Source organism: Narcine bancroftii, chromosome 2, assembly GCF_036971445.1.
Source record: "Narcine bancroftii isolate sNarBan1 chromosome 2, sNarBan1.hap1, whole genome shotgun sequence".
NCBI lineage: Eukaryota > Metazoa > Chordata > Chondrichthyes > Torpediniformes > Narcinidae > Narcine > Narcine bancroftii.
Genome location: NC_091470.1, coordinates 240,391,834 through 240,417,835, shown reverse-complemented (window position 1 = coordinate 240,417,835; position 26,002 = coordinate 240,391,834). Strand labels below are relative to the sequence as shown.

Here is a 26,002-nt window from a genome sequence, read left to right as displayed (position 1 = left end):
ATCCAAACCTCTCATTCAGTTTCACTAATTTCAGATGGGGTCAACGTTGGTCTCCATCTTTCCTCTCAAGAACGATCCAAGCTGGAGAAAACAGAAGAACGTCCCATTGTTTGTGTTTTAATTGTCCAAAGGACATAAAAATTCCTTCTGTGTAACAGTCCTTAATATATCTTATACCTTTGTCATACCACTGTTATGGGTTATATTATTATGGTTATGGATAAATAAGTCTTTAAAAGAGATTGTGGGGGGGGGGGTTAGTGTAGGTCACTTCAGAGCAATACCACAAAAGACATCTCATCTAAAATGCAAGAGCTTTGCTGAATCTGGATATTGAGGGTCTGGTTGATTTTGTAGAGACAATAAAACTGCCTTGGAAAGAACTTCAAAAGGACGTACAAATTGGAACAGAGTCCAGGCTCAAATTTTGGGAGAGGAATTTGTTTTTTTTTTACAAGCAGAGAGGAGATAAATTAAACGGGACAAGAGTGAGAGGGTGAGGGAGATCAGTTCTACAGTAACAGTTGAGGCTGCAAAATGGCAAACTGGCAGGCTTGTTGAAAGACCCCATTTTGAAGGTGGGCTGTGAGTTCTGAGTTCAGCCTGTTCAAAACTCTTCTAGTTTTTACAAGAGGAAATGGCTGGCCAGAGTTTCACCTGAAATAAGGGAAACTCTGTGATGGCCTGGAAGAAGAGGCTATCATTTGGAAAACCCACGATGGGGCAAGTTTCTTCGGCAAGACACTGAAGTGACACATTGGAGGAAATCAGCTTGTCCAATGAGCAACGACTTTCTCTCTAAAACCAACAAGAACCTTCCTGAGCGGTAACCATCAACTTTAAACACCAGAGCCTGGTGAAGATTCATCAATGTTAAAGTATAAGAATTGCCTGATACCAGTGAACTTGGAGAAGTGAAAAGTGAATGATTGAACTGTGAAACAAAGAACTTTCCTGAACATATACACATTACATACACAAGTGCTTAGAATTAGAAGGGGATTAAGTTAGGTTAAGTTAAAGTTTGATCCTGTTTTTATGTTTAAAGAAAATTAAAAGCAACTTTTGTTTAAGTAACTATTTGTCTTGGTGAATTTCTATTGCTGTTGGGTTCTGGGGTCCTCTGGGATTGTAACACCACAAATTTAATATTCTATTGCCCATGTTCATAGGCAATAACACATTTTTACACAATGGGGCTTTTATTGATATCCCTTTTTTTCCCCAATACATTCATTAATTTCTTGACATGTTCGAATCGCATGTATTAGTGTGGGGTTATCTATCTTTTTCTTTAGTGATTTGACACCCCATTGTCCTTTGCTTCCCCCTCCTCCATTCCTATATGAACCCAAGACGGGGGTGAGGGAGGGGGGAGGAGGGGGGATTGTTTTCAGTGAAGAAAGCTGCAAGAAATCTAGCTTGTGCAGCTAGGTCATATATTTTTTTTAAATATGGAAGTCTGAGTGCTCCCAGACCGTAGTCCCATGTCAATTTTTCCAATGCAATTCTTGGTACCTTATTAATCCACAGGAACTGTTAATATGGTTGTTTAGTAGCTTTTAAAAGTTTTTAGGTTACAGAATAGGCAGCAGTTCAAAAAGGTATTGCAGTCTTGGCATCACTTTAATTTTGACACAGTTAACCCTTCCCACCAAAGTGACAGTAAGTCTCTCCATTTCTGTAGGTCTCTTTCTATCTTCCCAAGGAGAGGAAGATAATTTAGTTTGTACAGATTTTGCAAATTATCATCAGTTGTTATTCCAAGATATTTTATTCTATCGTCTTCCATTTACTTTCTTTTTGAATCTTTCATATTCAAAATTTGTTAATGGCATTATCTCACTTTTATCCCTATTTATTTTGTAACCTAATATTCTTTCATATTTTTCTAGTGTTTATGTAATTTTTCTAAAGATTTAGCTGGATCTGATAGATACAATAGCGCATCATCATCAACAGATTTTGTGTTCTTCTTGCCCAACTTTGAAGCCCTTTATATCCAGATCCCTTCTTATGATCTTCGCCAACAGTTCAATTGCAAAAACAGGGGGCATTCCTGTCTGCTCGATGTGCTCAAGGGGAACACCACCGACATCAGATTATTTTAGCTTGTGGTTTATGGTATAAAGTTTTTATCCAATTTATAAATTTTCTGCCTATACCAAATTTTTCTAGTGTTTTAAATAAAAAGGGCAACTCCAAACAGTCAAATGCTTTTTCTGCATCAAGGGAGACTGTAATACCTGGATTTCATTCAGATTTAGCCATGTTTATTATATTAAATAATCTTTCTAGACTATTTAAGGAATGCCTTCCTTTAACAAATCCTGTTTGGTCCTTGTGTATCAGTTTTGGCAAGTATTGTCTTAACCTATTAGCCAACGCTTTCACTAGTATCTTATAATCAGCACTTAACAGGGATATTGGTCTGTAAGACAAAGTTTTTTGTGAGTAATTCAGAAGGATGTTGATGGGACTGGAGTGCTTAAGTTACAAGGAGAAACTCGATAGGCTAGGGCTTTTATCCACTGAAGTAAAGTAGACTGAGGGATAATACGATAGGGGTTTATAAAATCATAAGGGCATTAATTAAAAATGGATGGTCATGGTTCTTTTCCCAGAGTAGGGAAGTCTAAAACCAGAGGACATGTTTAAGGTCAAAAGAGGGTTAGAGTGCTGGATTTGTACAATGAGTTGCCAGAGGATATGGCTGAGACAGATATACAGGTATAATTACATCATTTAAAAGACATTTGAATAGGTTCATGGATAGGAATAGTTGAGAGTTATGTGGGAAAGTGGCAAAAAGTGGTAGCTCAGGAAGGCACTTTGGGTGGCATGGATAAGTTGGGCCTGTTTTCATGTTGTACGATTCCATGATTATGACACAATATTGTAAAAAAAAACATCTTGAGCATATATGAAATTAAAGCAAAAAATGGGAGTGATTACCATTTGACCTCTATCCAATCATAGGACACAAGGCAGAGAAATGTGTGTAACTTTTAGATTGAAGGAAGTTTATGTAATTAAATGTTGAAGTAAATGGTATTGACAGTCTCTAATTGGATATCAGTTATCAACTGGATATTTCAAAACAATGTTCCATTATGCAAGTCAAAATTCTGTCTTCTTCCTTGGATTGGAGATCTCAATAGTGTGCTGGGAAAAGATGGTAAATTTGGAATAGCTGTGGCATTTTCACAAAGGAACTTCCAGTCCACCATTTAGCTGGTGGTTTTCCATTGCCACTAGATTTAAACATAAAATGGTGGTTTAATTCCAAGCCATGCAGCCCCAATATAACACTTAAATAGACCCATCATCTTTCAAGAAGCAGTTAAACATCATCCCTGATCAAATCACAATGGGCTCACGGAATTTTTGCAGATTGACATTACCCCAGATAAGCCCATGTGATTTTGAAGGGTGAGGATTAAAATTCCTCTTTCCATGGAAGAATAATCCAAAGCATATGGTTTAGATATGGGTACTTTTAAAAACTTCTTAAAACATTCAGTTTACTTATCTCCATTTCTAACAACTTCTCTAATTTCTAGAACCAGTGTATTATGCCATAACAAGGGAGACTACAATGGGATGAGGGGATTTGGCCCTTGTAGATTGGGAACACAGGCTACATGGTGGGACAGTTGAGGAGAGTGGAAAACTTTAAAGAGAATTATCTCAGTACTCAACAAAAGTATATTCCAGTTAATAACAGACAGCAAGGAGAGGGAAAGCCAGCCTTGGAAGGCATCAAATTAAAAGCTCACGCATAAAAAGTCGCCGAAGGTAGTGGTAAAGCTTTAAAATGCAACTAAACAAATGATAAAGAAAGAAAACTAACAAAAAATATACAAGCAGATTGTAAAAGAATTGGTTCCTTCGAAAATGAGAAGGGGAAATTAATATTGGGTAATGTAGAAATGGTTGAGAATTGCACCAGGTCTTCAATGACCATTTAATGTTGGTCTTCATGGCAGAAGTCACGTTCCAAATGGAGATATTAAGAATCCAATGGGAGATGAAGACTTTGATACAATTATTATCACAAAAGAGATTGTGCTGAGCAACTAGGGGGTCTAAAGGAAGACAAGTCTCCTGGTCCTGATAGGATGGATCCCAGCATACAGAAAGAAATAGAAATAGGTCCTAGTGATTTAGAAGACAGCAAACGCCACACCATCATTTAATAAAGGATGTAGATAAAAGGCAGGTAACTAGAAGTCCCTTAGTTTAATGTCTGTAGTCAGGAAAAATCAGTGAAGCAATCATCAAAGAGGAAATAGTGAAACATCTAATAGAATTTGTTCATCAGGCAAAATACAGCATAGATTCCTGAATGGTTGGACATGTTTAACAAATTGACTGGAGATCTTTGAGGATATGGTGAGCACAGTGAATAGAGGGGAGCATATAGATAAATACTTGGATTTCCAGAAGGCATTTGATAAGATGCCGCATACACGAATTATGTGTAAAATAAGGATGCATGGAGTTTGGGGGAGGGGGTAATGTATTGGCATGGATAGAGGATTTGTTAACCAAAAGAAGGCAGAGAGTTGTGATAAATGGGTGTTTATTTAGATGTTAACCAGTAGTGTGTGAAATGTCGCAGGGATCTGTGCCTGCATCTGTTGACTACATACAGTGAAAGTCCAAAAATCCAGATCCCAGTAATCTGGACCACCGAGAATCTGGACTCTCAAATGTCTTAAATTCTAAGGGCTTTTGTGTTCATGCGCAAGTGCTACAGGTGCACAGCAGCAACGTGCGACCACGCTTAATACAGGTAATCTTATCACAAAGAAATTCATTTGTAAACTGTATTTTTCTTTTACAATTTTCATTTTTAAACATAATTTCAAGCATTACATGCTTTTTTGTCATGAAAAGATTTGTTAACATTTTTAATCAAGTGTTGACTTTTTTTTTGAAAACTGCTCGTTTCGATAAATGAAGCATGTTGTATTTACTAATTCATAAACTATTAAAAAAAATTACCTATTTGTCCCTTCTTTATTCTTCAAATTTGAGTTTTAAAAATACTGCCTGAGAATCCAGAAAATCCAAACCGACCCAATCCCAGAGATGTCCGGATTTTAGGACTTTTACTGTACATTAATAGAAGAGGGGACAGGGTTCAGCATATCCAAGGTTGCTTATGGCACTAAATTGACAGGAAAAACAAATTGGGCAGAGGATGTGGACAGAAAGTCTGCAGAGAGACATAGATATGTTTAGCAAGTGAGCAAGGGTCTGGCAGATGGAATACAATGTTAGTAAATGTGAGGCATCCACTTTGGAAGAAAAAAAATAGATCAGATTATTATTTAAATGGTGAAATTTCACAACAGGCCATTGTCCAGAGGGACCCAGATACGCTTGTGCATGAATCACAAAAGGATAGTTTGCAGGTGCAATAGGTAATCAAGAAGGCAAATGGAATGTTGGCCTTTAATGCTGGAGGGATTGAATTTAAGAGTAGAGAGGATCTGATGAGGCTGCACCTGGAATACTCTGCAGTTCTGGTCTCCTAACTTGAGATGCGATATACTGGCTTTGTCTGCAGTGCAGAAGGGGTCAACCAGTTTGATTCTGGAGATGAGGGAGTTTAGCCTTGCAGGAGAGATTGATTCACCTAAGACTATACTTGCTGAAATTTAGAAGAATGAGAGCGGATTTTACTGAAATATAAAATTATGAAAGAGATACAATAGAGACAGAAAGTTGTTTACACTAGTGAGCAAGTCTAGAACTAGGGAACATAGCCTTAAGATTCAGGGGAGTAGATTTAGAATGGAGATGAGGAGGAATTTCTTTCCGCCAGAGAGTGGTGAATCTGTGGAATTCTCTACACAAGGAAGTAGTAGAGGCTACCTCATTAAATATATTTAACACCCAGTTTGATTTTTTTTAAATATACAGAAGGGGAATTAAGGGTTATGTGGAAAAGGCAGTAGGTGGAGCCAAGATCACATCCAGATCAGCCATCATCTTCTTAAATGGCGAAGCAAGCTCAATGGACCAAATGGCCTAGTCCTGCTCCTATTTCTTATGCTTATACAACCCACATGCTACTCAAATTTTACAGGACAAGGATGCCATGATGTTGATTCTACTTCATTTTCATAAATATTAATCCAATTTCTTCCCGGTTTACAGGGACACAGTTGAGATCAAACGGATATACTCAGTGTGCAGTACTTCATTACTGTAAAGGTTTACCAATAGACCCAGACTAGAGCATATATGATGAAAGGTTAAAAATGGCCAGAGGCTTTATTATCAACTATGGTTGAACTATTCTATTTATAAAGTATATGATCCAACTTCCTTTATCATTCAACTTGTAGCGGCTACTACGGAAGATGCTATTAAGTAAAGGCAAACACACACAAAGGCAGTCAACTCAAGACTGGTTTATTGCAGACATACACAGACCTTTTATTCCCTGCCTGTTAATGAGCTCGTTAGTGAATAGCTGCTGGTCCTGTGGACCAGCAGGTTAAAGCTACGAGCCATTAGCACCCCGCGTCTTTAGACAGGGGCTTCATCTGATCCACTCGCTGTACCTTGGCGCCCAGCACTGCTAGCCCGCGATGTGTCAGGCAAGTCTGTGAACTGACGGTGGTGGTTCACAATACCGCGCTGTGCGCCCGCCACATCCTGGTACTATTCCCAACAAAGGGCATCAGGCTGTAGATTTTCCAACCAGGCTCCCAATCTTTACCTCATGATCATCTCAAAATCTTTCATTACTTTGACATATTCTTCAGACCCCAAAATTACTCGTTAAGATTAAAGATTTTTTTAAAAGCGCATGAAAACTTTCTAATTTTGTAATGCTGTACGAGATTTGTTAATACTTTATTTTATTATTATGTACCTATAGAACATTTATTTGATAAAACCAATAAAAATATTGAAAAAGAATATATTTAAAATATATATCCTTGTACACATGTCCAAAGTTAGAAAATCTCGTTATTTTCCTGATGTTGATCCACTATGTGACAACTGTAAATTTTTTGAAGCCTCCCTGATTCATATGTTCTGGGAATGTCCAGAACTACAAGAATATTGAGAAGAATTCTTTAAAACTCTACCACAGAACCATGTCCTTTTATTGCTTTGTTTGGTTATTCTCTAGAAGAGGATTTCCTTGAATTCAACTCAAAAAATAGTTGCTTTTACTTCATTGATGAATAGATGAGCAATTTTGATCAGATGGAAAAGACAGCAGAGCACCAACTCATATGCAATGGTTACAAGATGTTATGTCTTGCTTGAGTTTGGAGAAATTTAGATACAATGTTAAAGAGATCATTGATTTGACAAGATATGGGGCCCATTCATGGACTATTATCATAATTTGCCTACTTAGGCAGGGGTGCTCTGGGTGCTTTCTATCTGATATCGGAGAGCCAATACTCGATTCTTTACAATTTATTTGCTGGTGACCGTGTTTAGTGGGAGAGGTAAAATAAAAAAAGATTTTTAAATTATATAATTTAAAAAAAGTCTTTTATATATATATTTTTTTCTTTTCTTCTTCTTATATACACACACACATACTCATAGAACGTGCATCACAACTCTGCTGCAACTCTGTAATTTACTCTATTTTTCCCAAAATAGACTTTATTCACAATAAATCATTTACAAAAAAAAAATCGTTCACCAGTGGTTTTCAACCTTTTTCTTTCCACCCACATACCACCTGAAGCAATCCCTTACTAATCACAGAGCACCTGTGGCATAGGGAATACTTAAAAGTAGTATGTGAGTGAAAAGAAAAAGGTTGAGAATCACCGACTTAAACGGAGTGGATGTAAGAACAGAAGCTGTGAGAATGTCTCTACGTTATAAATGTGGCATTAATAAATAGATCCCACATCTATATTTCAGGGAGGCAAACATTCCACAATAATTCTACTTTTATGGATTACTTCTTAAATTTTAAATAATGGATCTGGAACATTGTAAAATGACTTTTCAAAATTTGCACATAAAGGTTTTCATTTTCCCCAAAGCTTCATTGTCATAGTTTGTAAAATTCTATTCCCCTCATCCCAACTTTATAACAGAATTTGTGCTTCAGCAATAATAAAACATCTAAAACAAGCCTTTTAAAAGGATGGCAAAAACCAAGTTTCGATTTATCAATACCGAATGGTTTATCCAATTTGATATCCAGCATCAAAACAATTCCCAAAAAAAGTCATTGCCACTGTTTATTGATTCATCGTACTTCCATACGTACAGTGGAACCCAGATTTAATGCGCCTTGATTTAACGCGAATTCAGATACAACGTGATGTTTCATTGGACTCCTCAATGTCCACGTTCTGTTCTTTGAACTAGGACATTAAGCGAGCCCATTTTACCACAGATGGCCACCCTGTGACACAGCGGATCTTTAGAAGTGGTGTGTCTAAATGATTAAGTACAGTAATGTTTATCTTGGTGGGGAATTCATGGCATTGATAAGAGGGGTGATGAGTGCTGCCGCGAATGGAGGGGGGAGGAGTTGAGTGATGCTGAGAACAGAGGAGGGGTGAGTGTTTCTACGAACAAAGGGGGGTGGTGGGGTTTGCTGCCGTGATCGAGATAATTATACGCAGTAGTGAAATCCCGATTCAGCGCAACCCCACTTTTTTTGGACCAGAATCATTGCATTATAACGGGGTTCCATTGTACATGTATTACATGTAATGATAATCACCATACCCAAAATAAATCATATAGTATATGCAAGGACTCACTGACCTGCATGTTTCTTAGAAGCTGGAAGATCTCCATTGTTCTTGAGACAATGTCTTGTACCGTCTCTTGGCCAATTCGACAAAGAGAAGCTGTATTAACTTCCCGTCCTGCCTGCCCCTGGGGTCCGGTAAATGCTCCAGGCATCCCTGGACCAGGTACAGGAGGTGTAGCCATGACACTTTATTCTGACCCGTCAGTATGCCAAAAGTGCTATCAAAAAAGATTTTGCAAAAGTGAGTAGGTATGAATGTCCTGAAAGAAATTATAACTCAATAAATAAATTAATACTGCTATATGCAAGCTTTGCGTAACTTCGTGTGTAGCATTAACAGAAGCATCATTCTACAAAATCAACCAGACAGCATCAGGCCCTGCACGAACAATCCAGTTAATCCTACTTTCAATATTTTTTCCTGCAGCTCCAAATATATTCCCATTTAAGCCTCCCGTCAATCATCTTTAAAAGCAACAATTTAATCTTCTTCAAGGCAGTAGATGCCAAATTTGTATTTATGCCCATGTAGAGAGTTTAATCTTGAAATATTGTGGAAGTTACTGAGGATATCTTTAACCAAGAGAGCTGGACAAGAAGCTGCCAGATCCACATACAGACACTCACAGTCAGGGTTGTCGAGCAGACTGGAAGTGAGAAATGGGGTGTACATGAAAATGACAGACTTTTTTTTGGCACGCAGCTTCTCCCAGAACAAAACTATTATTGCTTCGCCTTAACCCTAATTTTATGAAAAATTCTGATGTAATCACGTGATGTGGCTTCTTGGGATATAATCAATTTATCACAGAAGGGCAGATGTATATGTTGTAGTGAGTGCGTAAATTTAATTTCCTATCCATGATATCTCGAAGAAACATTTCCTGTCATCTCCTGACTTATATTTGCCCTGGACTCTGCCATCACAAAAAAACTTTCTATCTCCTCTAACAGTGGTGTTCAAAATCCAGAAAAACTCAATCTTATCAACTGTTGACTTTCCAAATTTCATAAAATGCAAGCATATTAATTCCTATACACAGCTTACTGTCATTGTGGTGACATGTTTACAAACCCCACTTAGATCTGTAATATTTCAGGGTGTATATTATAATCTACATCGCCAGAGATTACGGGCACATTGTTTATGGTGGAGTAGCCCACGCATGGGCCCACAAAATGGCTGACGAATGCGGTGACCACGCGGACCTGGGGGTTGACACCGGCCATCGTCCCAGGTGACCTCTCACACGGCGGGAATGCCAGCCAATCCCAGGCTTGCACTCAAATGACGCGGGGGGCCTTGACGTCAGCACCTGGGGCCCATATAAACGCGACAGCCAGAGCAATAAACCAGTCTTGACTTCAAGGCTTTGGTGTGTGTTTCATTCTTCTCCACGCTCACATATATATTAAAATGGTGACCCCCCGACAGGTCCAACTAGCAGTTGGACTCGAAGATGATGGATCAAGTCAAGCCAGCAACCATTCATGCCGCCTCCTCCAGGCTCTCAATGTTTTGGGTGTCGCAGCCACACATGTGGTTCAAGCAGGCGGAGGCTCAGTTCCAGCTTTGACACATCGGCCCCACTGACACCCACTACTTCTACACTGTGAGCACCCTCGATCAGGACACAGCATTAAGGGTCGTAGATTTCCTACGGCAGCCTCCAGAGTAAGGCAAATAAGTGATCCTCAAAGAGGTGCTAACCTGCACTTCTGGGGTCTACCGGCAGGAGCATGCCACCTGATTGCTGCATATGGACAGATTGGGCGATAGGGCCCCATTTTTCCAAATGAGCGAATTGCTCGCTCTAACCGAGGGCCACCAACCCTGCCTGCTCTTTGAGCAGATCTTTCTGGAGCAGCTGCCTGAGGATATATGGCTCTTGCTCACAGATGAGGACTTCAGCGACACTCGGAGAGTTGCGGCCAGGGTGGGCATGCTCTGGACAGCGCCGTTGTAGATCACATCAGCAAGCCTGCGAGATCAAGACCAGCGGAGAGACAAGTTAATACCCCGGGACAGTTACGCTACTATCATCAGCGATGGGGTGTGGAGGCCCGTCGATGCCACCCACCCTGTGGGTTTCTGGGAATCACATTGGCCAATTGTCAATGATGGCTGCAGCAGTTGGGCAACGTGATAGCCTCCTCTACGTTTAGGACTCCATGTCGGGCAGGCGTTTCCTGGTCTGGTGCCAAGATGAGCGTCCTAACCCCCGTAGGCTTCGACACCCAAAACGGCAAGCAGGGCCCAGCATTGAGGGCAGCTAACAGCTCCTCCATCCAGGCTTTTGGGACTTGCACCATTCCCCTTCAGTTTGGCAACAGCCATTTTACATGGACTTCACCCTCCCAGCAGTGGTGCAACTGCTCCCGGGGGCCGAATTCCTTCGGGCCCACTGCCTGCTTGTTCACCTCAAGGGTCAACACTCGGTGCACGCCAGAACATTTCAGACTCTGCCTCTGGGGGAAGCCGAGCTACCCGCCCCCTCACCTGGACTCTAACACTTACGGACAATGAATTCGCCTGCATCCTGGCAGAGTTTCCCTCGACAGTGACACCACAGTTCTCTGCAGCTGAGCCAAAGCATGGGGTAAAGCACCACATTTTGACCGAGGGCCTCCCACTCCACGCTAGTACACACCGACTCCCTCCTGAAAAGTTCAGCCTGACGAAGGAGTAGTTTAAGAAAATAGAGGAGCTGGGGATTTGGCGACTACTGCCACCTGAATGAGGTCACCAAACCCAAAAGATATCCCATGCCCCATGTTCAAGACTTTGCCGCAAACCTGCAGAGGGCATGGGTGTTCTCCAAGGTGGACCTCATCCAGGGGTACCGCCAAATCCCAGTTCACCCCCAGGACATCCCAAAGACTGCAATTATAACCCTCTTTGGCTTGTTCGAATTCCTCCACATGACCTTTGGTCTGAAAAACAAGGCACAAACTTTCCAGCAGCTGATGGACGTAGTAGGCCGGGACCTCCCATTTGCATTAATCTATTTGGACGATATTACTATGCTGCCCAGCTGAGACAACTGTACACCCGGTTGAGTGAGTTTGGGCTGACAATCAACCCTACAAAGTGCCAATTCAGCCTAGACACCATTGACTTCCAAGGGCACATGATAAATAGACACAGGCCAACAACCCTCCCCGAGAGGGATGAAGCAGTCTGGCACTTCACTAAGCCATACATGGTAAAAGGGCTACAGGAATTTGATGGTATGAAAAATTTTCACGTTCATAACGGCAGCCACACACATCCTGCGCCCCCTCCGTGTTGATGACAGGCAAGTCAAAAGACACTATTTGGGATGATGAGTCTTCAAGGACATTCCAGAATGCCAAAGAGGCGCAGGCCAATGCCACCCTCCTGGTCCAACCCAGACCAGAGGCACCTACCACCCTGACAGTCGACGCCCCCAGCACAGCGGAAGTGGTCGCACCGCAACAGCTCATTTAAGGCCAGTGGCAACCCCTGGCCTTTTTGCACCTCCGACCCACCCCCACCCCCCAGAGCTCAAATACAGCGCAGTTGAAAGAGAGCTGTTGACGGTGTACCTGGCGGTAAGGCATTTCCATTCCTTTTTGGAAGGTTGGCAATTCAAGGTCTTTGCTGATCACCAGCTGCTGACCTTTGCTTTCCAGAAGATATGGGGACCATGGTCAGCCCAACAGAGACACGTCCTAAGTGTCTGAATTTACCAGAATTTACCATGGATATATAGCACATCGTGTGGAAAAGCAATGTGGTAGCTGATGCTCTGTCATGCCTTAGCGACGGAGATGGTCTATGGCACACCCTTAATCATTCTGGGAGAGTTCCTGGCCCCTGACAAACACCTGGAAGATCTTGCAGCCGCCCTGGAGAACTTACAGTGAAAACTTGGGTCCCTGGTCCCACAGCAACCCCCACCACATGGCCAGCCCAAACACAACATCCCTAGGGACAGACTTGTTAGAATGTGTTTGTGCGAAGGGGCACACACTAGCTGCCCCTACAATGACCCTACGAGGGGTCCTACAGGGTCATCAGGGACAACGGTTCCACTTTTATCCTCGACATCAGCAGTAAGGAGGAGACTTTTACCGTTGACCGCCTGAAGCTGGCATATCTAGACTGCGACCAGCCAGTCTCCACTCCACCTGTGACACAAGGGCAAACCGTCCAAGTCAGTAGACAACAGCCTGATCACTGGTTCTTGGGGGGGGGGGGCTCGTATAGCAGTCCACGCATGGAGAGACGGACCGGCCCACAAAATTGTCGATGAGCACGGTGACTGTGCGGGCCAGTGGGGTGACCCCAGCCGTCATCCCAAGTGACCTCACACACGGCAGGAAGACGGGAAACTGTTGTGGGAACACAGGTGAATCCCAGGTCGGCGCTCCGATGGTGTGGGGGCCTGACGTCAGCGCCTGGGGCCCATATAAACGCGACGGCCAGAACAATAAACCAGTCTCGACTTCAAGGCTCTGGTGTGCATGTCGTTGTTCTACATGCTCACGTAGCGGAAATGCTACATTGGTTCGTTTTATGAAATACAAACATCTTATGAAAAATTTTCAGGACAATTTCCATTAGCAAAATTCACAATGAGTCTACCGCTCAGGTCTTTACCTCATCTACCTTTTCAAAAACTAAAATCACATTAAAGTGTACGTTGGAAATTGTATGGACTCATCAAATACTTTTACTAACATTAGCGATCTAGAACCACCACTTAGAGAATGAAGTGCTTTGAATTTGTTTACAAAACAATACAAGAACACGACAACATGATGCTGGAAGTGGATTATTATGATAGATCTTACAACAACCATACATCTTTGCAGAGACCGCAAACACTTACTGAATGTTTGCAACATTCAGATGAAGTGTAAACAAACACAGTAGTTTTTCATGGTATTGCTGAGATATTGCTGCAGGTCAGACAATCTTGCGTCTGAACGTTCCAATGATAATCAGGTCTGTTCATTCAGTGGTTAAGGAATAACTTCTTTAAGAGTAAATGCATCATATTTTCTCAATCAAGCTCTGACTACCTCAACTTTTATAAATGTAACTGACATGGAAATGCTTTCAAGTTTCATCTGGCCAAGTAACACACAAAAACCTTTTCTGACTAAAAGTAATCTACTTCGCTCATTCATAAAACTTCACACCAAGTTCTGAAAAACAATGCCATTTTCCATCTACTTTCAAAAACTACAAGATTTGTACAATGGAAAATGGGAGTGAATTTTCCTTTAAATCCAGAATTACTTTCGTTAGGACATTTTGAAAGTGTCACTCCTAAATTATTGTTGTCAGATTCCCAATTAAAGTTTGGGAAGTTGGTTTTAGTAATAGCAAGGAAATGTATCAATGTAATATGGAAATCTGAAGTTTCATTAACATGATAGACGGCATACTGAGATGGCATGGTGAGTTTTTCGGCTCTGACCCCGACACCGCGGCCACTGATGCAAAGCTGCTGGTGGACCTCTGCAGGAGACTGGGCTCCCTGGCTCCCCCACCCCCATCACGCCACGGCACCCAGCCTCCTCAAAGAACTCAATTCAGCTCAGTTCATTTTCATGCGAAGGGGGCCGCAGGGCGCACCGCTGCAGCGACCGTACAAAATCTTGCTCTGGACCGGAGGAACCTTCACCCTAGACATTGGGGGAGGAACTTTTTACGGTGGACCGCCTGAAGGCAGCCCATCTGGACTTATCTCGGCCGGTGCAAGCTTAAGTGATGGGGTCGCCCGCCCAAGCGGCAGGACACATAGCTGGTTCTGGGGGGGGTTTTGTGTGGTGGCGCACTCGCTCAGGGCGAACTGGCCCTTCTTGTAACGCCAGATGGGAAGATGGCGCCGTCGGGGGTTTCTTGCCCAGTCGAATCTCCCACGTGGCGCGCGCCCCAGACAGCTTCTCTGACGTCATCATGTGACTGAGCCCGCCCTGCCCTTAAAGGGGCACGTGCCAAATTCAAATAAAACAGTTGTTAACGACCCTCAACTTGATGGATATGTCTCTCTCATTGCTCACACCGTCACAATACCTTATATTATTTTGTTATTTTCAACTGAGAGTTTATTTGAGAGAGAAACCAGGACTGGAAATTATTTTAAAAGATCTTTCAAATTTGGAACAAATTATGGTTAGTGGAATGATTAAAAATTTAATTTCAATTGCATATATATTATTACAAGAACAGACACCTAAAGTAGGTTTGTTTAATTCAAAAGAAAGATAGGAACAGGATTTGAACACAATAATAGATCAACAAGACTGGCAAAATTTGTGTAAAGAAGTTATGACAAATACTATTAATGTACTATTAATATGATAATGTACGATAATCATCATAATCTTTTTTACATCAATTGTATATTACTCCTTGACTATTTTATAATGTTCTTAATTTTTGACATACATGCTGAATAAATAAAATATGCCAAAAAATTGTATATTATCCCTCAGAAATTGAATAGATGGAGATCGGATTTATCGGATTATAGTTTTAAATGTCAAACAGAAATTGGAACTTTTCTTCACCCTACATGGTCTTGCTCAAAGGTTAACCCTTTTTGAATTTTTATTAGTAAATTTGTACAATGGATAATGGGAGTGAATTTTCCTTTAAATCCTGAATTACTTTTGTTAGGACATTTTGAAAGTGTCACTCCTAAATTATTGTTGTCAGATTCCCAATTAAAGTTTGTTAAGTTGGTTTTAGTAATAGCAAGGAAATGTGTCACTGTAATATGGAAATCTGAAGTTTCATTAAATTAGATAGGTGGCATGCTAAAAAAGATTACGTATAATTTAAGGGATAAATATTCCTTATTTTTGTAAATTTGGGGTCTGTAGCTAAAATAATGAATTTATTAATTTCTTTTTTGATTAGTGAAGTTTTCCATAAAAGTATAATAACTTTATGATGTTTTTGATGTCTTTGAGTGTCAACTGACACAGTCCAAATTAATTGTAATTGTTTTATAATGAAATATCTTGTATTTCAGTTTTGGGATTTGATTAGTTTAGGGGAGGGTGGCCCAATAGGGGGTTAGTTTTTAATATTTTAGTTTTTATATATGCATTCAATCTATAATCAAAGAGCTCTACAACCATGCCCTGCCCCTTCTTCCCTACCTTTGTATTCAGATTCTTGCCTGTTTTATGCTCATTTCTTAATGAAAGGCTCAAGCCCAAAATGTTAGTCATATATCTTTCTCCAGCTATTTTGTGCATTTATTGCTTGTTAAGTGGTGGCAGAATGGAACAATCTTCCGAATGAGATAGTTGCGGCAGGTTCCCTTCTGTCATTTAAGAGAAGGTTGTATGTGTACATGGAGGTGAAGAGGTTGGAGGGTTATTGGCGGAGAGCGGGAGGTTTGAGCTTGAGGAGTCATTCTAGTGAACCGGTGCGGACTCGAAAGGCCGACATGGCCTGTTTCCGTTCCGTAAATGGTTATATGGTTATAACATTCCAGCATATATTTGTTAATATTTTATTATGTACTTATGGTATAATATTCTTAATTTTTTACATTTATATATGTTGAATAAATAAAATATTCAAAAAAAGTTTTAAATCTTATTCTCACAGTTAAAATTCAATCAACTGATTTATGTAAGGTTGTTTATGATCTTAGCCGCAACAGTTCCACAGGAAGCCTGTGCCACATCACTTCGACATTCAGTGTCCATTGACATACCTTCATGTGTGTGCAAACCGTGAATCTCACTCTCTTTCCCCATCCCTCTGTTGCCTTTCCTCCAGCTCTGCATTCACAGAGCAACCCCCCCCCCCCCCCCAATCAATGCTCAGCTTTTCTCTCCTCCCCATGTTCACCATGGCCTGTAATCCTCCCCCTGCCTCTTCTTCTCTCCTCCACCTACATTTTTATTTAGGTGCCTGCCTGCTATTTGCTCATACCTTGACAAAGTGCTCAGGCCAGAAACTTTGGTTATATAATCTTTGCCTCCTATGGACACTATGGGACCTGCTGAGTTTCTCCAGCACTAGTGTATTTACTACACATCAATGCTGACTGGAAGCTTCTAAATATACTATTAGATCAGATTTTTCTGCATTTTATTCAGCTGTTCCTGTTAGCATGTTCCCACACAAGTGAACTCTGGTGTTGAATCTGGTCTCAGATCTTGCATCAGTTATGATCTGGAGTAGGATCTGAGAGCCCACTGTGGAACTCTGATGAAGAAAGGAAACCACAAAGTTATATTTCTTTAAATTATATTAAAGAATTATTTAAATTAGAGCTCTAGTGTTTTAAATTGATGTTTTCACACCTATTAAAATATTTTTAATAACTTCATTTTAAATAGCTGGCAGAAGGTAGTGATATGGCAAGTTATGTCAAATGAGGCCAATATGGTATCCAGAGCTCACCACTCACCTTCAAGCAGTCTTGGCCTGCAAGATCACCACACAGTCTCGTACAGGCTAACTCATACCCCTGGGGAATAGGAGTGTTGAGCGAGAGGGCTCCACTCAGCAACACAAAGGTAAATGTGGTCTCCTATACATTAGAGGCTGCCACCACTTGTTTCTACCCATTGCAGACATTCTGATTGTTCTCTCCAACTTCCCTCTTCCCTGCAAATTTACTTTTTTCTCAGAACAAATGAAATAGCAGGAGTCTGTCATCAGCTCCCCATTCCTGCTCCATTGTTAACAAGATTATGGCTGATTATGTTTTAAATCTAATGCCACTCCCCTGCAGCAACCCCACATCTCTCAATCCCATAAACATCAAAGAATTCTGCCTTAAATGTCTTCAGTGATGAGTCCCCATTACTCTTTTGGGCACAGAATTCCAAGGTTTCTTGACCTTCTAAATAAATAAATCACTTCTCATTCTATACTGAATGGTTGACCCCTTCTTCTGAGATTGTGATGCCTATACACACCAGCATGTACCATGGCAAACCTTGGAAGAATTCTAGATGTTTCAATTAGATCCTCTAAATTTAAATGTGCAGGCCCAGTCTGCTTAATCTTTTCTAAAAATGGAAAGGTCTAACCTCAGAAATCAACCTGATAAACCTTTGCTGCACTCCTCGATTGTAGGCACATCCTTTCGTAGAAAGGGAGACCAAACTTGCGAAAATTGGAGGCGTGGTTTCAACAGATCCCTATTTGCAGCAGACTTTTGTCCAAAAATCCACTTGCAGTACAGGCCTTTGGTCTGAAAAGTTGATTGTTTCTTTTTTGGCATGGTCAGATCTGCTGGGAATTTCCAACATTTTTTGTTTTTATTGCAACCTTAGCTCACAAACTGGTGTCAAAAGCAGGTAATAATGCAGAACAAAGACAGCTTCCAAGGGATTATATTCTACCACTATTTCGTAAGGTTTAAATCATGTGGAAGTTGAGAGAAGAAAGTGACATCAGATGACGTCAAGGATTTAAATTGAAAGCCGATAAGGCATGCTTTGGCTAGGCACAGCAGTCATGTTGTCATTTAGGAGAGTCATTTGGCTCATCATGCAAGGTAACTCAGGGAGTGAGCCACTGTTCTATCATCATTAGACAAAGACAAATTATATTTATCAAATGAAGTTAATTCAATCATAACTAATCCTGAAATGCTCATGTCCTAGAATATAAAACAGCTAAATAGGTGTCTGCTGCAAAAGTTGTATCCCTGAAGAGATAAAAGCAAACAGAAATGAGTACAGGTACTGACAATGCAATATTATTGCTACACTACCTTGGTAATGAGATACAGTGAAATTCCAATAATCGGACACACTCAGGACTTTGGTTTTGTTGGACTAGTTGCATTTTTGGACTAAAACTTAATTCCTTTACTTGATGTTTATTCTTTCATGGTAAAAGTGCTTAATAAAATGTATTCTTATGAGAAAACAGTCCATAGATATCCAAAGTAACTATTATTTACCTATTACTACTATCTACCTGCTTTTCACTTGGGTTAAAAGGCAGTAAAATGTTTAAAAAAAACAGAATTACTCTTGTACATCCTTTCCCTCATGGATATTCCAAGAGCTACGTTTAATAACAGAAGGATATTAAATGAACAGATATTTAAATGAACAGAAGGATTTCATACCCTGTAAAGAAAAGGTAAGAGATAGCAGATGCCAAACACAAACTTGTTTTGTTAAGCTGTGTATTGAGAATACACAATAGGCATTCCTCAGGGGGTTTACTGTTGCCGAGATACCAATTTTGAAACACAGAGCTGGAAATTCCTGGGGCTATCAACACTTAAAATGGGGGAAGAAAAGCAGCAATGTTGCTTTGCGCTGATGTTTACACGATACAGATGCCATTCTTCTAAAAATAAAGATTGGTTTCTTAAGTTTGGGCTGCTCTGAACTCAGTAGCTTAAAGGGCATGAATTATATCCCCTCCACTCTCAACCCACCTCAGGTGACTTATTTTATTCTGTGCAGAATGACAAATAAGGTAAATTAATCTTTCTGTTTCATTTATGTAAAAAAATGAGAACTTGCAGTTTTGAAACAGACATGGCATCAGAGCCTTGCCTTCAATGCCTTGGTTACAGGGCATCTTTAACATAACAAAGCATCCTAAGACATTTCACTGGAGTATTATCAAAAACATTTTTTGGGGGTGGGGTCGCAGATGCACAATGGAAGATTGGGTCAAGCTAGTATGGAGCATCTTAAACTAGAAAGAGTCAGGGAGGGGAGTCCCAGAGGACAGGACCAGGTCACTCAAAGGGACAGTCATCTGTGGTGGAACGATTGCATTCAGGGAGGATCAATGGGTACAGAGTTATCTCCAACAGCCGCAGGGCGAGAGATTAGTGTTGAGGAAGGGCGAGACCAAGTTAAAACATCTCTCTTGCGAACCGAACTCTGTCATGCGTCTCAAGTGCAAGAAAATGCCCAATTTATTTGTTAAAAATCACCCACTTTTTAAGAGAAAAAAACCACAGACCTTCGGCTGCTTGATAGCAACAGGACGCAGCCGTTCTCCCAGTGACCCCATTTATTTCATCCAGGCACTATTTCACAAGGCATGGGGGAACTTTTCAAGGTGCAGGTCTCAATGTCAGTCCAAGGCTGGACTTCCAGCGCCCGCTGAAAGAAGAGAGAGGCACCGTCCTGTCGCGAAATAAACTCTGCGCTCTGATACTCACAGGGTAACCTCATGCCAGCCCGCCCGCCGGATCGTGTGAAGCAGCAGCAGCCGCCGCAGCGCACCATTGAAGCGGAGTGGAAGTGCAGGAGCCTGCCACCGCCAGCCGAGCACCCACCGAACGTCGCCTCGACAGCCTCGCGAGAGCTGCCTTGACTGACAGGTGACCCCTGGTGTCGCAGGAGGCGGGGCATCGTGCCGGTGGCGGGCGCTCGTTTGCTGGGCGACGAGGCGCGCGGGTCGCTTCCGAGGGGAGGTCTGCAAAGCAGTAAGCGCCGAGCAGGCCGGCAGAGCGAGAGAAAAAAAAACCCCGTGCAAAGTTGTCGCCAGACGCCCTGATCCACCGTCCGGTCATTGGGAACTCGAGTTCACCCTTCCATCGTCATCGGGATACGGTCCCCAACAGTAACCCTGTGCAGCGGCAAGATGTACGAGTGCGGTGGCTGCAACGCAATTGCAGCGCCTGGAGAGCCTCCCCCCATCCCACTCCCCCCCCCCATCCCACTCCCCCCCCCCATCCCACTCCCCCCCCCCATCCCACTCCCCCCCCCATCCCACTCCCCCCCCCCATCCCACTCCCCCCCCCCATCCCACTCCCCCCCCCCCATCCCACTCCCCCCCCCCATCCCACTCCCCCCCCCCATCCCACCCCACTTCTCCCCCCTCCCATCTCCCCCATCCCCCTTCCCCCCCATCCCACTCCCCCCCATCCCCACCACCATGTTGGGGCTGGGCATCATCATAGTTACGGTTCACCCAAGAACAGCCAGTCTCATTCATGTTAGGCAGCCGCACTGCACCCTCTGCCATTACATTGCAGCTGCCCAGCTGGAAGTCCTCCAGTGAAAGTGAGGAGCCAACGTGGGCCACGCTCTCAGCATAATGGCAGGCGGATTGAGAAGGCCCGACCCGCCCGTGTTTGAGGGCAAGGTCCTGAGTGTCTTTTAAAAAAATTCTGAGAAATATGCAATCCTCAAAAGAACTTAACGATGGAAAGGCACGATTTAATACCATGAAAATCAGGGCAAAGACTTATGACTTCAGAGCACCCAGTGGATTCAAGACAGGAGAGTCTGCAGCATCAGTGACGAAGACAGGAGAAAGGCCCTGCTGCGTGACAGCAAGCTAACACTTACAAAGGCCACCTCCACGTGTCTGGCCAACAAAGCCGTGGAGGAGAACAGCAGAAAGCTAGCCCTTCCACAGTAGCAAGGCGCGAGCATAGACGCAGTCCAGGCAGTACCTGCAAACTGGCAGTGGCCAGAAGAAGAGGAAGCCATCATCGAGGATGGAGTGCAGCAACTGCGGCGGTGACCAGGTGACAAGACGAGAGATGTGCCCAGCGTTCAGCCAACAGTGCAGAGCCTGCTGGAAATGGAACCATTTTAGTAGATGCTTCATAGCTCGGCAACAACTCACCCTGAGACCCAGATCCTGAAGGATGATTAACCAGTGGGACGACGAGTATTACATTTATGGATTTACTCTGAAGAAGCCAGGAGACCCACCAAGAATTAGAAGGAACAAGGAAGCGTTTGTAGCAATGAAGATTAATGATAAAGCAAGACTTAAAAGTTGACACTGGGGCCAAATGGAACATCATGTCACAAAGAACGTTCAACCAACTGAGGGAGTCAGAACAGATCATAGCATGCACCAAGTCCACAAGCCTAGTAGCTTATGGGGGCGGCAGAATGAGAACCGATGGGAGAGTGTGACTGTGATGCGATGTACAAAGATGGCTGTCCACACATTCTCTCTCTTCTTTACCCTCATTCAGGTGCCAAACATTCCAGAGAAAGAAGCTTTGTTGAACTAAAAATAGACTTTATTGACAATAAATTATTTACAAAAAGAAAACATTTCAAAGTCTCTTTGCACCTTCACTGTATGTTGTTATATTAATTTTCCATTTAGCAGCATTCCCACCTTTTTACTCCCCTCTCTGAAGAGATATCACTTGTCTCCACTCCTCATTGCCCAGTAATGGAAGGCCTCTCAACTGTGGTCCTTCCCTGTAGCGCCCTCTCATTAGCTGCACCAAGCCTCGGTGAGTTCTTCAGCATGTACTCCTGCAGCCTGGAACGTGCCCGTTGGCTGCATTCCCACACCAACAACTCCACGACCTGAAAGACCAACAAGTTTCAGCCGAACCAAAGGATGCCTTTCATTGCTTTAATGGTCTTCCAGCAATTCCGGGTGTCAGAGAGTCCTCTGTCATGCTGCTGCTGGGGATGATCCGTGACAAGGACCTTAGCGAATCAGAATTCTGCAAGGAGATGGGTGACTGTCTCCACTCCACTGCAGTAATCTTGGGGCTTTGTGAGTTTTGTTTCTGATCTAGAGGAAGGATCTGGAAAGTTTCCTCTCACTGCCAGCCAGGCCAAGTCCTGGTGCTTGTTTGTGAGTACTGGCGATGAGGTATTACATCCTCTAGTATATCACATACAATGCCCATGAATCTGAATCCTCCACATCAGAGAGACTGAAAACAGAAATGCTGGAGGAACTCAGCAGGTCTTTTCAGCATTCAAAAAAGCAAAGATACATTACTGATGTTTCGTGCCTGAGTCCTTCAAAGAATAAGAAAAATGAGCCAGAAGTAGGAAATCTCCGAATTCAGACAATGCTGGATGAGGGAGGAATCCAAACCAATAAGAGGTGTCAATTGGATATGAGAGGGATCAAGGTAAGAAGTTTGTGTGAAAGGAGACAGGGAAAAGGGAGAGAAATAGAGCTGGAGGAAGGTGATGGTGGAAGATGGGGGGGGGGGTTAATGAAAGCCAGAGAAGTTGATATTAATGGCATTTGGTTGGAGGGTGCACATTTGGAAGATGAGGTGTTGTTCCTCCATCAGGGAGACTAAACACAGACTGGTAGGAGAGAATATCCAATACCACTGCACTCAGCAGTGGAAAGGATCCCAACCCAAAGCATTAACTAACCATTTCTACGCATGGATGCTGCATGAGCTGTGGAGTTCCCCCAGTAGGTCACTGTCTACTCGTATATTGGAATTAATGCAAGTTTGAGGAACAGCAACTCATCAACTCGTTTCGCACACAGCAGCCATCCAGACTCGACCATGAATTCACGAATAATTTGCTTCTCTGCAACAATACCAACTTTCTTCTTTAAATGCAGTAAGGCAAAGAATTTTAGATGTGAAATACTAACCTCTTGTGGCGTAGACAAAAGCTCACACTCGACAGAAGGGAGAACAAATGCTTTTACGAGCTTACAACACAGGTAGGGTTCACGAACAGGCTTCAGAGGAGTTCTGGGTTTAGGTGGGAAACTAGGGGGAGGAGCCAGGAGGCAGGACCAGTCGTCAGTACAGCATACTTCAAGTGAATCCTAGTTCACTATACCTCTTTCCAAAGATGCTGCTATGACCTACTCTTTCCAAAGATGCTGCTATGACCTACCAGCGTTTCCTGCTTTTATTTTGGATTTCCAATTAGTTCCAATTTTATTAGTTTTCTTTTTGCCAAATTTTAACCTAAGTAGATTACAACTCGTTTATTTGATAGCAGAAATAGAAAAAGTTCAAAATAGTTAACTGAAATTAGTAATGCAACTCGAAAGGTAGGTCAGTAAAGTGATGAAATACTCTCCACTTCTCCAGCAGAATGCAGCTTCACCGGCTGTGAAGAAATTTGACATCGTGAAGAGAACAGCCCAGAGTAAAACACAAGAGTCTGCAGACACTGGTTGAGGTAAAAACACAATGCTGGAGAAACTCAGCAGATCAGTGTTCTTTTTGTAGCAAAGATAAAAGATACGTAACTAACATTTTGGGCTTGAGTCCTAATCAAGGTATAGACAAAATGTTGGTAGGCTCCCAGACAAAATGGTGGGGAGGAGGGGGAAGGAGCATAGTCCCACAGGATAAGGGAGGGAGGGCACACCAGCAAACAAGGGGAGGGCAGCCCATTTGATAGGCATCTAAATATCATTCCCATGATAACTTGTACCTGTGATTGCAGTCTGTACATTTATGAAATACACTGCAGTCTGTGGTCAGTACTATTTATCAACAAGGTGATCATGTCACACCACCATCCCTCTGATTCATACATCATCCTGACTTGGAAATCTATTGCTGTTCAAAACATACCAGGTTAATTGGGTGGCACGGACTCGTGGGCCAAAATGGCCTGTTACCATGCTGTGTGTAAATTGAATAAATTAAATTTTATCCTTGTATTTAAATTCAGTCATACCTTCATCCATCATGTGGTTCAAGAAGGATGTTACAGAGTCATGTGTTACATTAACACATACCAGTTGGCCTACCATGAACACACTGACCAGTGAACCAAGTTACTAATCCCATCTTCCAGCACCTGGCTTATAGTCTTCTATGCCTGGGTAATTCAAGTGTCCATCCAGACACTACTCCCTCCATTTTCTCAGCCACTGAAATCCAGGCGTGCACCATTCTCTGGGTAAAAAAGGCCTCCTTACATCCCCTCTAAATCTATTACCATATCCCATACTATACATCTTTCTTTTAGTTTTATCTGCATCTGATATGGGGAATATTTTCTGCAGTCTACCCTACCTATAACCTTCATAATTTTATACACCAATCATACCTTGTGTTCATTTCCTCCACCCCAAGTAAAGCACCACTTGCTGAGTCAATTAACAATGGAACTCACCATCAAAAAGCATAATCTGTGTTAGGATAATTGACCATAAAGTTTCAAAAGGCTTGTGAAATGTGCTATGGTCATGTTTTAATTGTAATACAGATGGAGAAGAGCTTGTACCTGAGTTCTGGCCCAAGTGCCTCATGTTTTTATTCACCTAAAGCAAGAATTACTGCAATTTCAGATTGGCAAAGTTAACTGTTTGCAGAACACTATTTTCTTTAAGAAGTTAGTAAAGATAATACATTTCTTAGTGATATCCCTCTAAATGTGGCACCATCCTTCTTGACGAGGTGCATTATTATAATTCTGCAAATTCCGATTTGTAATTATTCCTTTTTTTATATTCTGTATTTTTAAATGATTCCACAATAAACATGTTTTAGAAAATAAAATTGTTACTTTTATCACCACAAAAAGCTCAATGCAAAGGTAAGTCTAGCCACACATGGATGGAGAGGCAAGTGAAATGCTGTTTCACCACACCTCTATAGTTTGCACAAGTTCAGTATTACATCTGTTAGTTCAGTTGGTTAACAACTTGCCATTCATTACCAATAATTTCATGACATTTACATTGCAAAAATAAATCATAAAAAAGGAACAGACTGTTGTTTGGAAACAGTAAAAAGGAAGTAGGATTACAACACTCCAGAAAGTAAGTAAATAAAGCAAGAATGCACCAAAGCAATAGGGAAAGAAATACTGCTGAAAGTAGCAAAAAATCAAACTAGAAATAATATATTTCCTTCTTCATTTTCAGAATACAGAAGGCTGCAGAGCATAACCAGGCCCCAACCTCCCATTTATTGAAGGTAGCCAAAATCATAAAGACCCTTGTCACAACCTATTCTCACTGCTACCTTTAGGAAGAAAGTACAGAAGATTGAAGATAGGCACCTCCATCTCAGCAGAAAAACTGTCAATAAACATCTGCGAGCCCACCAAATCCCACAGTTACCTCAACTACACCCTGTCCCCTGGAAGGATTCCATTCCTTTCTCTTAATTTCTCTGTTTCCAATGCGTATGCTCCCAGGACGTTGTCTTCCATGCCAGATAATCAGAAATGTCCTCCTTCAAACAATGTGGCTTCCCCTCTAAGACCATCAACTCAGCACTCACCCGCATATCCTCCATTACTCACACTTCTGTCCTGGCCCCCACACACAATGATAGGATTCCATTTGTCCTCACCTACTACTCCACCAGTCTCCGTGTTCAAAGTATCATCCTCTGCCATTTCCACCACCTACTAAGTGAACCCACCACCAGACACATATTCGCCTCCCGTCCCCTTTCCACCTTCCGCAGAGACTGTTCCCTCAGTGATTCCCTCTTCCATCTCTCCCTCCCCACCAATCTACCCCTGTGCCTGCAGGAGGTGCTCCACTTACTCCCACAGCTCTTCCCTCACTTCCATTCG

The 26,002-nt window shown here is 42.2% G+C and overlaps 1 protein-coding gene across 12 annotated transcripts in view; it reads right to left on the bottom strand.

Moving 5' to 3' along the window:
- Positions 1-20,069, bottom strand: part of LOC138755156 (mediator of RNA polymerase II transcription subunit 30-like) — a 58,440-nt gene extending 38,371 nt beyond the window's left edge. For 10 of the 12 annotated variants that reach the window (XR_011352067.1, XR_011352068.1, XM_069920560.1 and 7 more), the window contains exons 1-2: positions 19,921-20,069; positions 8,779-8,985 (exon numbers count right to left, since the gene is read on the bottom strand). Coding sequence is in view for 10 of the 12 variants with exons in the window: in XM_069920560.1 (XP_069776661.1) it covers positions 8,779-8,949 (171 nt within the window). In the remaining 2 variants the exon portion in view is untranslated. The remainder of the gene's footprint in view (positions 1-8,778; positions 8,986-19,920) is intronic. The other 2 variants (XM_069920570.1, XM_069920571.1) reach the window with 1 other exon arrangement.
- Positions 20,070-26,002: the final 5,933 nt, after the last annotated feature.